This window comes from Condylura cristata, unplaced genomic scaffold, assembly GCF_000260355.1.
Source record: "Condylura cristata isolate star-nosed mole 26May11 unplaced genomic scaffold, ConCri1.0 scaffold00008, whole genome shotgun sequence".
Classification (NCBI taxonomy): Eukaryota; Metazoa; Chordata; class Mammalia; order Eulipotyphla; family Talpidae; genus Condylura; species Condylura cristata.
This window is the reverse complement of record NW_004567109.1, coordinates 24,578,540-24,591,070: the sequence shown is the minus strand read 5'-3', so window position 1 is coordinate 24,591,070 and position 12,531 is coordinate 24,578,540. Positions and strand designations below refer to the sequence as shown.

Sequence of the window (12,531 nt, the reverse complement as noted above, 5' to 3'; positions counted from 1 at the left end):
GCCGCTTCCACATGAGTTCGATTCCCCCCTGCCCTGGAGGTGAGCACATGGCGTGGCAGACCTCTCCTGACCCGCCTGCTGCTCCCCTCAGCAGTGTACTTCATCGATCTACCTGTTCTGCTCCCCACTCTGTCTCTGGTGAAGTCTTTCGCCACCCCTGAGTCTCTGGCCTGTACCCCAGTTCTGTATGCACAAATAAATCTTTGAAAAAATAATAGCACTTTGGCTGCTCTGTGGAGAATGGATGGTAAGGGGACAAAAGTGGGGTAAGGAGACCAGTGGGGAAAACTTTATAGTAGAGATTATATGAGAGTTGGGTGGGTAGCATGAACTGGGTGGTATCTCTGAAGATGTTTAGAGATCTGTTTTTGAATAGAAGCACAAGCTTTGGTAATGACTTTTAATAAAGGAGAGAAATCATGATGACCAGTCTCCAGGTAGGTGTTAGAACCATTACTAAGATATGGAAAACTTGGAGAGTGCAGAGAGTGCAATTGTAATATTTTGCTTTCTTCAGCTGTATGTGTATAACCTAAGAAATGTTTCTTTTTTTTTTTAAAGATTTATTTTCATTTATTTATGAATATAAGAACTGGGGTCAGGCCAGAGGTGCAGGGGAGAGGTGAGAGGGTTCACCAAAGATAGAGCGCGGAGCAGAACAGGCAGACTGACAAAGTACACTGCTGAGGGGAGCAGCGGGTGAGACAGGAGAGGTCTGTGGCACCATGTGAGTCACCTCCCTGGCCAGGGGATTGGCTCAGGCCACAGTGGCTGAGGATAGCTTGATAGCCCTGAGATTTTTTTTTTTTTTTAAAGATTTATTTATTTATTCATACAGAACTGGGGTACAGGCCAGAGGCTCAGGGGCGGTGAGAGTCTTCACCAGAGACAGAGTGGGGAGCAGAACAGGCAGATCGACGAAGTACACTGCTGAGGGGAGCAGCGGGCGGGTCAGGAGAGGTCTGGCTCGCCATGTGGTCTCCTCTGGGGCAGGCGGCAGGCGGGAATCGAACTCATGCGGAAGTGGCTTCAGATTCTCAGTGCTGTGCTTTAACCTGCTGCGCCACCAGGGAGGGCCGATAGCCCTGAGATTTTAAACCCTGCACCACTAGGGAGGCCCTGGGAAATGTTTCTTTGAACTTAAGACTGAACAGTGTCTTCACTGTAGACCAGGGTCAATCATTGTCATCTTAAGGCCCTCCCTTGGACAAGTCCTTCTTGATGTACACTCTGAAGACTGAGGGAGCTGATGAGAGCTGATTCATGGAGAGGAGAGAAGGGATTCCTGAATGTAGTTAGAAAGCTAAAGGCTTTAATTCAACAAATATTTTTGGGGACTTACTGTACCAGATATTGATTTAGACATGGCATAGAACTCCTCAGTGAGCTCTTGAAGTAAAGTTATTTGTGTAACAGGACCTTCTGGAGTTTCTTGTAAAGGTTTCAGCTTTCGATGCTCTGGTCACTCCCTGCTTAGTCATTTAGAAAAATTTTACAATTTAGAATCTCCAAACTCTTCTAGATGATATATCTAGATCTGTTGTTTTGCTTGAATTGAGAGTCGACCTTCAACTAGCATTAGCTAGTTTCCAGAAAGTTCCAATGACTGACAGAGAAAAGATAATTTGAATAAGTTGGTTAAATAAATCTAGACTCGGCCCGCCCTGGTGGCGTAGGAGGTCAAAGCACTGCACTGAGAAGCTTAAGCCGCTTCCACATGAGTTCGATTCCCCCCTGCCCTGGAGGTGAGCACATGGCGTGGCAGACCTCTCCTGACCCGCCTGCTGCTCCCCTCAGCAGTATACTTCATCAATCTGCCTGTTTTGCTCCCCACTCTGTCTCTGGTGAAGCCTCTCGTCACCCCTGAGCCTCTGGCCTGTACCCCAGTTCTGTATGTACAAATAAATAAATCTTTAAAAAAATAAAATAAAATAAAAAATAAATCCAGACTCATTCTGCTTAAGATCAGATATCTGATTTTTCTCCTTTCCTCTCTCTAAAGAGGACAACAAACCATTCTAATAATTGAACTGGTCTGAAAATAGGGAAAAGAAAAGGCTCTCCCTTTTCTTTTTTCCTTGAGGATATGGATTCTTATGTGTATACCAGTCCTCAAATCTATTTTCTCTACAGTGAACCAGAATTAAATGGGGCCTCTGCCCCCATGCCTTCCTGTTAATTCCAGTTCATCTTTGTGAATTTCTGTGAACCTTCCTGACCCTTAGCTTTCAAAGGAGCTATCTGCCTCCACTATATCCAAGGCCTACTGTAGCATCTGCTTTACAATAGTCATTATTAAAGATTTGTTTTGCAGGGTATTTATCAGAAAATTCCTCCCAAATCACATTTCTCTTTTTGGTCTTATACATAAATGACTGAATTGGGACTCTTCCAACTACAAAAGTGAATTTAAAATTTGCTTCCACTTATTCAACTCATTCATTTGTTCATTTAACAATTTATTGATCACTTCATTTGATATGGGGCTTACAAAATTGAGAAAGACTTGGTCCATGCCTGGTCTCAGACAGGCCAGCCCTGGTGGACCTCCTGAAGTGGAAGCTGAACCATGGCAAATGGGCCTTGGCAGATGTGTGAATATATGCTTGTAGTGGCAATGGAACCTCGAGCTGAGAACAGGAGGCTCCTTTGGAGCATAAACCTCCCACAGGGCGCTCTTGGGATGCTTGTCCTGGAATTACCCAGGGTAGTAACAAAGCTTTCTTTTCTTCTTTAAGCCAAGCCAGCAGGATGGGATGTCTGCTGGCTTTTGTGTTTGGAGCCAACCAACAAACATACAGTGGTCAGCACAATGACATTGTTGGGCTACAGTGGAAACTAGGTCGGGACCCAAGCCCTCTGCAGAGAGCCACTGATTTGACTATTTGGCATTAATGCTGATTTCTCTTACGAAAGGTGAATGGTCATCTCTCATCTTGATTATCATAGCACCTCCCAAACATTTTTCTAGTTCCTCCTCTGTTCTGCTACCTGAACGATCTTTGGTCACATAATAGTTTCTACGGCTTCAATAGTTTCTAGTTTTCAATAGTCTAAGATCCCATAATCTGGGACCTTATATTAACAGGGATTTATTCTGTCATAGTTCTGAAAGCTAGAAGTCCAAAATCAAAATGCCAGTAGGGCCATGCTTAGGGGAAGTTCCTTCCTTGTCTTTTCCTAAATTCTGATGGTATTCCTTGACTTGTAGATGTGTCATTCAAATCTCTGCCTCCATCATTACAAGACATTTCCCTTGTGTGTCTGTGTTTCTTCTCTTTTTATAAGGATGCCAGTCATGTTAGATTGAGGTTTCACCCTACTCCAGCCTGATCTCATATTAACTTGATATATCTGCAAAGATCCTATTTCTAAATAAGGTCCCTTAGTCACTATGGGTTAGGACTTAAGCAACCTTTTTGGGAGACATAATTCAATTCACAACAGATCATATTATACCTTCACTTGTATAGTGGTCCCGTGGTCTACCAAATTAGCCGTACATGTTTTATCTTGGTGTTCCAGAACGTCTACACTAATCATTTAACAACTAATAATACTGATAAAAACAGCCATATATTGAGAACTGCCTTAGACATTGTTCTAAACAGTTTACAAATCAAGTCTTCATAACAAAGTTATGGGTTGGATGTCATTACTATTTTCCTCTTTTGTAAAAGAGTGTGAAGTTGAGTAGCCAACCCAGAGTTGCACAAACAGAGATGAGATTCAACCCTAGGCTTCACCACTAAACCACCTTAACTTTTCAGCATCATCTCTTTTCCTCTACCTATACTTAACGCAGGAAAAAAGTCACCTGGACCAACTCCTAACTGTTTTTTACTCTAACTCACATGTTACATCTATTACATCTGAAACTTTATAAACTCCTTAAACTTTATTCAGACTCTGCCTGACTCCTAGGCAGGGTTAGTTTCTACTTCCATACCCCAAGTGTTTATCTCTACTAAAGAGTTATAGGTATTATTTACTTACCTATGTGTCTTTCACTGGATTCTTTATGTACAAACTGTTATTCATATTTATATACCCATATTTACTATGACCTGGTACTCTTTTAATCACTGGGCCATGGTATTGATGTAAACAGACGGTTCTTACTCTCATCTGGGGTGGCAGTGGGGTAGGGGTGCTCAATACACATTTGTAGAAATAACTTGAATTAATATTCTTAACTGGAGACTAAATGTCCACTTACTTATTCCACTGGTGATGTTTAAAAGGGTATTGCCATGTGATTTCTTGCATATGTTTAGTTACTAACACCCTCTTATTTACTGGGTATTTTCTAGGGAAAGAACCTGTATCTTTAATAAAATTATCAAACGTAAGTGAATATTCCAATTAATGGGCACACAGAGTGTGTAGCAAATTAGATATCTTCTTTGCTGACATATCTCAAACTTTCCTCATATATACAAAGATCTTGAGATACTGAAAAGTTTTGGATTCTGAGGGCTCAGAGGCTTATCAGACTCACTGGTGTATTTCACCAAAGGCAGACAAAAGAAGTGGATTATGACAATAAACTCCATCTGGTTTACCTCTCTGACTCTTGTTTATGCCTTTTCTATATTGCCCAGAAAAGCCAGACCCTACTAACCAGTGTGATTCTTCACATTATATCTCCTTTCTCCTCTACGCTCCACCATCTGACTTGGTATGGTTTTCAAAGTCATAGTTAAACAGAGCGAACATGTTTCATTGAACTACAACCAAGAGTCCTGGCTTAGCTTGGCCCACAGGGTGTTCATATAACCTTTCTGTCATAGTTTTTCCTGCCTGGCCCCAGATCTGACTGGCTTCTGAAGTCAGGCCTTCTTATGTCACCCCGTTGACTGTGCCAAAGAAGTGAACCACTGCCTCTTCAGACCTTTAGACTTTTCAGAGCTAAAATTTTGCTTCAGCTTCTTTGTGTCTTGTAACTTGAAGTTTGCAAACTGAGTTTCTTTTTAGCAAATGGGCACCAAAAGCGTGAACCTCAGACAAATTCAACTAGAGTGAAACGATGAAGGCATTATGCTAATGATGTCATTATGCCTCCATTTGAGATTTCCAAAGACATCATCAAGCAGGATAAAGCAGATTGACAGGTTTTTCATTTGAAAAGTTAGGTATATTTTTAGCTCCTCTCTCTGCCTTGTCAAACCTGATCTGTTTCATACAAGGATTTGAAGAGCTGTATGGTGCTGCCCCCAACTGGTTCTTTTGGTGCTTGTTACCACATTAGAAAAAAAATCTCAGGTTATGTGACACTTAATGTTTTTCTAAACACTTTTATATATTTCTATTAAATTCTCATGATAATGTCATGGATTATATGAGACATGGATTAGCATGCCTACTTTATATGAAAACTACCTTATTGCTTCATCTGTTCAAAATTGAAAAGGCCTAAAAAGCAAAATTAGACAAAAATTCAGATATCTTGCCTCTTATTCCATTAGATTTCCTAGCCTTTCATACATCTAATATTTCATACTCTCCCACCAAAGAAAAAAATATTAAGACCAGAGGAAGGTATCTTTGTATGTCTCACTTACCATAACTCCTGGGTACAGAGTAAGCCCTCAATAACTTAAAAAAAAATAATAATAAACAAACAGGTCTCATCACTAGTGGTTTCAATACCAGCCTACATGTAACTGACAAATGGTTATTCTTCTGTTTGCAGTATATCGACTTTGGAAACCTGGAACAATTGCTAGACAGTAATCTGCATTTGACCTGGACTGTGAGAGTGAAACTGGCTTATGACATAGCAATGGGCGTCAGTTACCTTCATCAGATAGGCATTTTCCATCGGGACCTCACATCTAAGGTATGAACACTTTAATCTCACAACTCTTTGTGACACTGTATTCCTTTACCAGAATTCCAGTAGATACCAGTTATGTTAAGCTACCATTCATTAATGAGTTTAGAAATAATGGAGGTCTTATGGAGTTACCATTTAATTACAGAGGATTCAACTTATTACTGTATAGCTGGTCCTTAAAAAGCCTATCTTGGCTCACAGCTGGTACCTTCAGTTATGAGCTAGGCAGTCTATACATCTTGAAAAACTTGAGCCTTGACTTCAGTCTTCTAATTATGTATTGCAGGGGCAGATGGCAATGTAGGGGCCTGTCTCTTTGTGTTCTTTCCCATGACCTCCAGGAAGTAGCTTTCAAATGAGAGCAGGAATCAGTGATTTTAGTAACATGAGTACAAATTTTGAGGGCCATAATGTACTGACCCATTTTCTATCTATGTGATTGAGTTTCTGCCATCCTGCCAGTTCCTCTTTGGAATCAGCTGGTCTCTGTAGTTTTCTCTTGCTGTCCAAACTGCTGTGTGATCAGGTTAGAAAAGAGCTGCTTTTAGAGAAGTTGGCCATGCTACAAAGTAGCTACCTCATGGCCAACTGACCTAGGATATGACCTTGACAAAGCTTATGTAAATAGTATTGTTATCATTGATAGCAGAACTATAAGCTATGTATGTGGACTTCTGTTCAAGAGTTGATTTCAGGTCTTCTAGGGAGGCATATAAGAGTTTTGTACCTGCCTACGAATAGCTGTCATTTTATTCCCCACCCTCAGTACACAACCCTGAACACACACATACCTGTATACACATACTCTTGTGTATGAGTCATGAGGTTTGCAAAGGGAACAAAACAGGCAATGATTTCAGAGACCCAGAGCAATAAGTACCAGCTACCTTACTCTTGAATGGTTCTGGTGTTCCAAACAAGAGAAAGAGGTCTCTTTCTCTGAAAGAACTTGGCTATTGGTCTGTAAACTACTACACAGAAAACAGCTTTGAGGAGGTGATTGTAGGCCCCTTGGGTGTAGAAGGGCCATTTGTAAATAGCTGCACTGTTAGTGAAGGCAAGCTAAGAAGGCGTACAAGTAGAATCTAGCAAACAGCTGAGGCCTAATTATAAAGTCTTATCTATGTGAACACTTAAAAAGAATGGACAGTTAGACATTTGAGACCTTAGAAGATAGAATCTTATTTCTTTGCCAGCCTTCTCTCCCCTAGAATGTTTTAGAAAATCAAGACTAAGAAAACTACACTTGTTCCAGGCAAATGGGTGATTTGTATCAACCCAAGAACTGTCTTAAGTTGATAACCTACTCTCAGCTTGGGCATGCTGCCAAAATTGAATCTGGGCTTTCTACTCAGAGAGAAACATTTCTTTCAATGTGGAGGGAGATAGTAATAAGTTAGTCATATTCATGAGTTCATGAGTGTCTCCCATTTCTGGTACAGGATGAAGGAATATTAGAAAGGGACAGTTTCAGGTCTAGAAGTACTTGTAACTAAAGAATCGCTCATAGTATTTTTAGAGTAAATGTTCAGCCATAGACCTCAGATTTTCAGAGACGCAAAAGATCACTAGACAAGGATAGCTAGTCTCTCTGGAGAATTGTTCCACTACTTAAGAGTTTATCATATTCCCTTTGTACCATTAAACCACTTTGTCCTGTTAATTTTACTGTGGCTCTGTCAGGAATTATCCTGGACTTTATAGGGTAAAACCACTATACTGGGCTCTCCTTGGTGGCGCAGTGGGTTAAAGCACAGCATTATGAAGTTCTCCAAAGCTACTGAAGCACGAGTTTGATCCCCTGCCAGGGATCTGACCCACATGGCGTGGCAGACCTCTCCTGACCTGCCCGCTGCTCCCCTTAGTAGTGTATTCCAGTAGATCTGCCTGTTGTGCTCCTTTCAAGATGCCTGTTCTGCTCTCTGGTGAATCTTCTCACACACCACACCTCTGGCCTATATCTCAGTTCTGTAAGCAATAAATAAATCTTTAAAAAAACCCAAAACACTATACTTTGTTTTCCTTACCGGGAGTGGGTATTCCTAGTGTCAGTTAGCATGAGATGAGAAACTACTAATTTAGGAATAAGAACTTTGTGTTTCGGGGCTGTGCTTTCTGAGTTCTGAACTTTAAGGAAGGAGGTATTTAGGTAAGATGGTAAGAACAAATGACTTTATTATATAAACACAGACTGGGACTCAAGTTGAGGACAAGTAAATTTTATAAGATTAACTAATTCGAGAGACTGTCTGTGTTCATTGCCCTTTTACTGTTTCTGAGCTTTTGGTAAATTTTCTGTTTCAGATATCGGTTTATTATGTTTCAGCCTCATTGTGACTGTGTTGCAGAGATTAGGGAAATGGTTGCATGTCCACACTAAGCTTCAGCAACCCCACCTAGGAAGACCTGTGTGGTAGTGACAGTGACCTTAAGATTGAAAAGTCCCAAGGGAAGGATTAAGGCTAAAGGACAGAGTAAGGCTTTGAGGTTTTCAAATCATTGCCTCATTGCCAATGTTAGGTCTAATTTGACATCAGAATGTTTATATCTATTTTTAGTAATTATGTCAGTGTCTCCTACCAGCGTATACATTTCTTACACACCTTTTTATTCCTAGTATAGAGTCTGAGAATGTGTTTGCTAGTACAGATGTGAAAACGTGCTAGAGAGCTGAGATTCTGGTTCTCAGACCTAGCTTTGTCCCACTTCACGAAATGACTTCACTGTCCTTGGACATCATTGTTCCTAGTCTAGAATATAGATTCTTTCCTTGACTTAGAAGTAATCCGGGTTTCTCAGATCATGGCTAGCAGCAAGGATTTAAAATTATTAACCCTAGGGGGAGGGGGTGGCTAATTAGGACAGAGAGAAACAGACACCTTCTTCTAAGTGGCATAGCCTATGGCGTTTAGGCAAAAATGTCCTGTCACAGTGCCTTCTGAAAGTAGGATTGCCTTTGTAGGATTCACATGGCAGCCATTACTGCAGTACTATGCTAAGTCTGTCAGATATGGTTGACCAGTCTAATTCTGTAATTCTGAGAAATAGCTTGATGCAGATTTATGCAGTGATGATGCTGATAATTTACCTAGAAGAAGTGTGAGACATGGTTTTAAAATACTCAGTTCATGAACTCCATTAAGAAGTGGCTAAAACCATACACAGGCTTTTACCACTAGGTTTAGGAGTAAGTAGTAAACTGTACATGAGACTTGGTTCTTAAGAGCAGCTTTGAAAGGAGCTTCTGTGCAATACCACTATTGCCCAGGATCAAGCAAGTATCACTGCTTTTTCTTTTTCCTATTCCTAAAGATATGAATTATATGCAACTTTGGTTCTTGGTTATTTGTTTTGTTATTGGTGACTTGAAAGAAGCCAGTCTGGTCATCCTACTGTTACAGGACAGCAAATCTGTTAGAGGACAGGGAGAGAGGGACACCCCTGAAACTCCAAACTTGCCTGCTCTAAGTGGGTTCTGCCATCTGCCACATCAAGACAAAACATATAATGAAAAGGGACTTTAATACAGTAAATATACAATACAGAACACAAAGAATATAGCTTCTAAGTCAAACACTTGAAGTTACCCATCCCCTCGTGGACAAAAGTCAACCCAAAAGACTAAAGCACCTTCTGGCCGGGACCCATGGAAAAGGGTTAGAAATGGCCAGACAAATCTGGGAGGAAAAGAGCAAAATCAAAATCAATATAAACACTGCCGTAGTCACCTCCCGACAGGTATTTCACCCACATCTGCCTTAACCAGCCCAGGGTCAGGAAACAAGCCCGGTTTCTTCATCACATGCTTGCTGTTCCATGTGGCTTCCTCAGGTCTCCTTCTTGTTCTCCATCCAGCTTCCTTCCCTTCTCTTCTGATTTCTTCTCTCCTTTTTCTCTGCTCAGCGCCACCCTCCTTCTGGGTGGGGCAGGGAAACTGGAACTTCCCCTTTTCCCAGGGACCACCCTGTTACACTACCAAAGCGAAATGCCTGTTCTTAGGTGAGGATCAGAAAATGCCTATTTTCAGAGACTGAACAAAGTTGAATTCTGGAGTGTAGAGAGCTATCTTAGGACACTCTGTAGTTGTTGTTTCCATGAGAACCATCAACAGTTTTGGGACCCAATTATACTGGGCTACTAGAGGACATTGTATTGGGACCTTTGAAATTACCAGAACCCAAGCTGTACTATTTGTGGGCTTTAGTCTAGTTGGGAATATGGGAATGTGAGCAGGGTATTACACAAGATCTGTGGTAAGCATATGGTGGGGTTGGGAACAAGAGATGGGACATATTACAGAAAAACAGAGTCTTGAACTATAGCAGTTTTGGCCTTTTAGGAAGGCAATGCAGTCTCTGAATTCCCTGTGCTGTGAAATGATGGCTTACCCTTTCTGAGATGTAGGTAGAATGGGTACTTTCCTCTCTGATCCTAACTGGGTTTATGGAATGAATTTGTTGGGAGTGAAAGGAAAGAGGTGATGACCCACTGAAAGTCATTTTTTGTTGTTGTTGCAGAAATAGCTTTAGTGAATTGTTAGTGATGACACTAACAAATGAACTTGACATTTCCCTGCTTAGGTGTTTTTATTCAGTGCCAAGACTGATGGTGCATCTGTTCTAGGAGACCCTAGGAGCTGCTCTCAAATGTTTTCTCTGGCCCAGTTCTGAAGAGTTTGTGTTGGCTGCCAAAAGTTCATCTGTGGGCACCACTTGATTAACCCTCACTGTGAGATTTGAACGTTGACAAATGTTTTTGAAAGAATCACAGTTACTTCAGTCATTCAACCACTTTCATTTAACAAACTTTGGCTAAACTCTTTCTGTGCACCTGTGCTAGGTTAGAGATACAGAGATGAATGGAATCATTCCCTGTTCTCAAAGGGGCAAACATGTTAAGTTGCTGTGCTGCAGTGTGTTATATCACAATTGGTAATATGTGATGAGGTCAAAGAGGAGTGAAGCCAGACAGTTCAATACTTTGGCTGCTTTTAAAAAAATTAATTAATTAATTAATTAATTTTATTACAAAGTTTATTTTTACATCATTTTGCACATTTTTTTTTCCATCTCGATTGTAATCCCCGCGGGTTTCCCATCACCAAATCACCCCTGTGCCACCACCATAGTCCCGTGCATTTCCCTCCCTTCCTCCCCCCTGCCCCCCCCTCGTTTTTGATCCCATTCCCCACTCCACCCCCACAGAATGTCTCTGGTATATGGTTGTTCATTATTTTTGTTATTTTCTCGCCTGGTCCGTTATACTCCTGCTATGAGTGAAACCATCCAGTATTTTTCTTTCTCTTTCTGGCTTATCTCACTAAGCATGATCTTTTCCAGCTCCATCCAAGTTGCTGCAAAAACTTTGGCTGCTTTTTTTTTTTTTTTTTTTTTAAAGATTTATTTATTCATACAGAACTGGGGTACAGGCCAGAGATGCTGAGGGTGAGAGGATTCACCAGAGACAGTGAGGAGCAGAACAGGCAGATCAACGAAGTACACTGCTGAGGGGAGCAGTGGGCCGGCCAGGAGAGGTCTGCCACGCCATGTGGTCACCTCTGGGGCAGGCGGGGATCGAACTCATGCGGAAGTGGCTTAAGCTTCTTAGTGCTGTGCTTTAACCCGCTGCACCACCAGGGAGGGACCTGGCTGCTTTTTTAATCTAAAAAGGTTACCTCTCACCTCAGGGAAGTCTGACTGGGCTTCTCTTTGTGCCTACCATTTACCGAGGGTAAAGTCTGAGCGTAAGGAAAACCTTATTCAGAAGCATTCTTTATCTTTTCTGTAATGAACTTTGCATCCACATAGTCTGAAATTTGTCTGGATTCTTTAGATCCAGGTGGTCTGAGCTTCATATTTTGTACTCTGTAGTTATGTAGTCTTTACAGGGGCCATGTCCAAGGTGGGTGAGAAATGCCAGCACCATTCTAGATGCTCTTGGAAGGTAAGGATTAGACCTAAATTAAAGGGGATCATATTGCATTACCTGCACAGTGCTTCCTTCTCCACAGCTCCTGGCCCCTGCCACTCTCTTAAAACCACATTGCTCCTGCTGTGGCCTGGCCATCTCTAGCAGAAACTATTTCAACCTTTCTCTCTGGAGAAGCCCAACTCATTCAGTAGGAGCCATTCAGAATCTGGGCAAGTTTATATAAACACTCTAAGTTCTGTAGTTCATAGCTTTGCTCTTCTCATATAAAATGTAAAAATCTAATATCCTCCTGCCTGACAATGTTGGTTTGCAGAACCACTGGGATTGTGTTTGTGAAAATTATTTTATAATTGCTAGGGTACCACATGGACATAAATAGGCAATCTTTGCGTTACCTAAGGGCAAGGAAGTGTACTGTAGAGCATCTCCGTCTTAAGATATCTCTGCTTTCCTAAGCTTATACTCTCTCCCTATAGGAAGAGCCTATAGAAACATGACACTTTAATTATAATATGGCAGATACTAAAGTTAGAGAGAGAAGACTGCATAGGATATTTTGAGAAAAAAACAAAAACAAAAAACAACTTAATCCAACCAGAACATACAGAGGTTTCTTGGAAGAAATGATGCCTGAGCTGAATGTTGACAATTATATTGTACTTTAGTTAATACTGTGGATTGGTGGGGTAACATTCCAGACCAGACAAAAGGAAGGACATACATGAAAGACTAGAAGCATAAACAATTGGAGTGCATTCTGT

The 12,531-nt window shown here is 41.2% G+C and overlaps 1 protein-coding gene across 1 annotated transcript in view; it reads left to right on the top strand.

Annotated features, from left to right (window-relative positions):
- Positions 1-12,531, top strand: part of TESK2 (testis-specific kinase 2) — an 89,953-nt gene that overhangs the window by 69,892 nt on the left and 7,530 nt on the right. Inside the window, 1 exon segment of the mRNA XM_004679472.2 lies at positions 5,696-5,842. Within this exon segment, the coding sequence (XP_004679529.1) occupies positions 5,696-5,842 (147 nt within the window).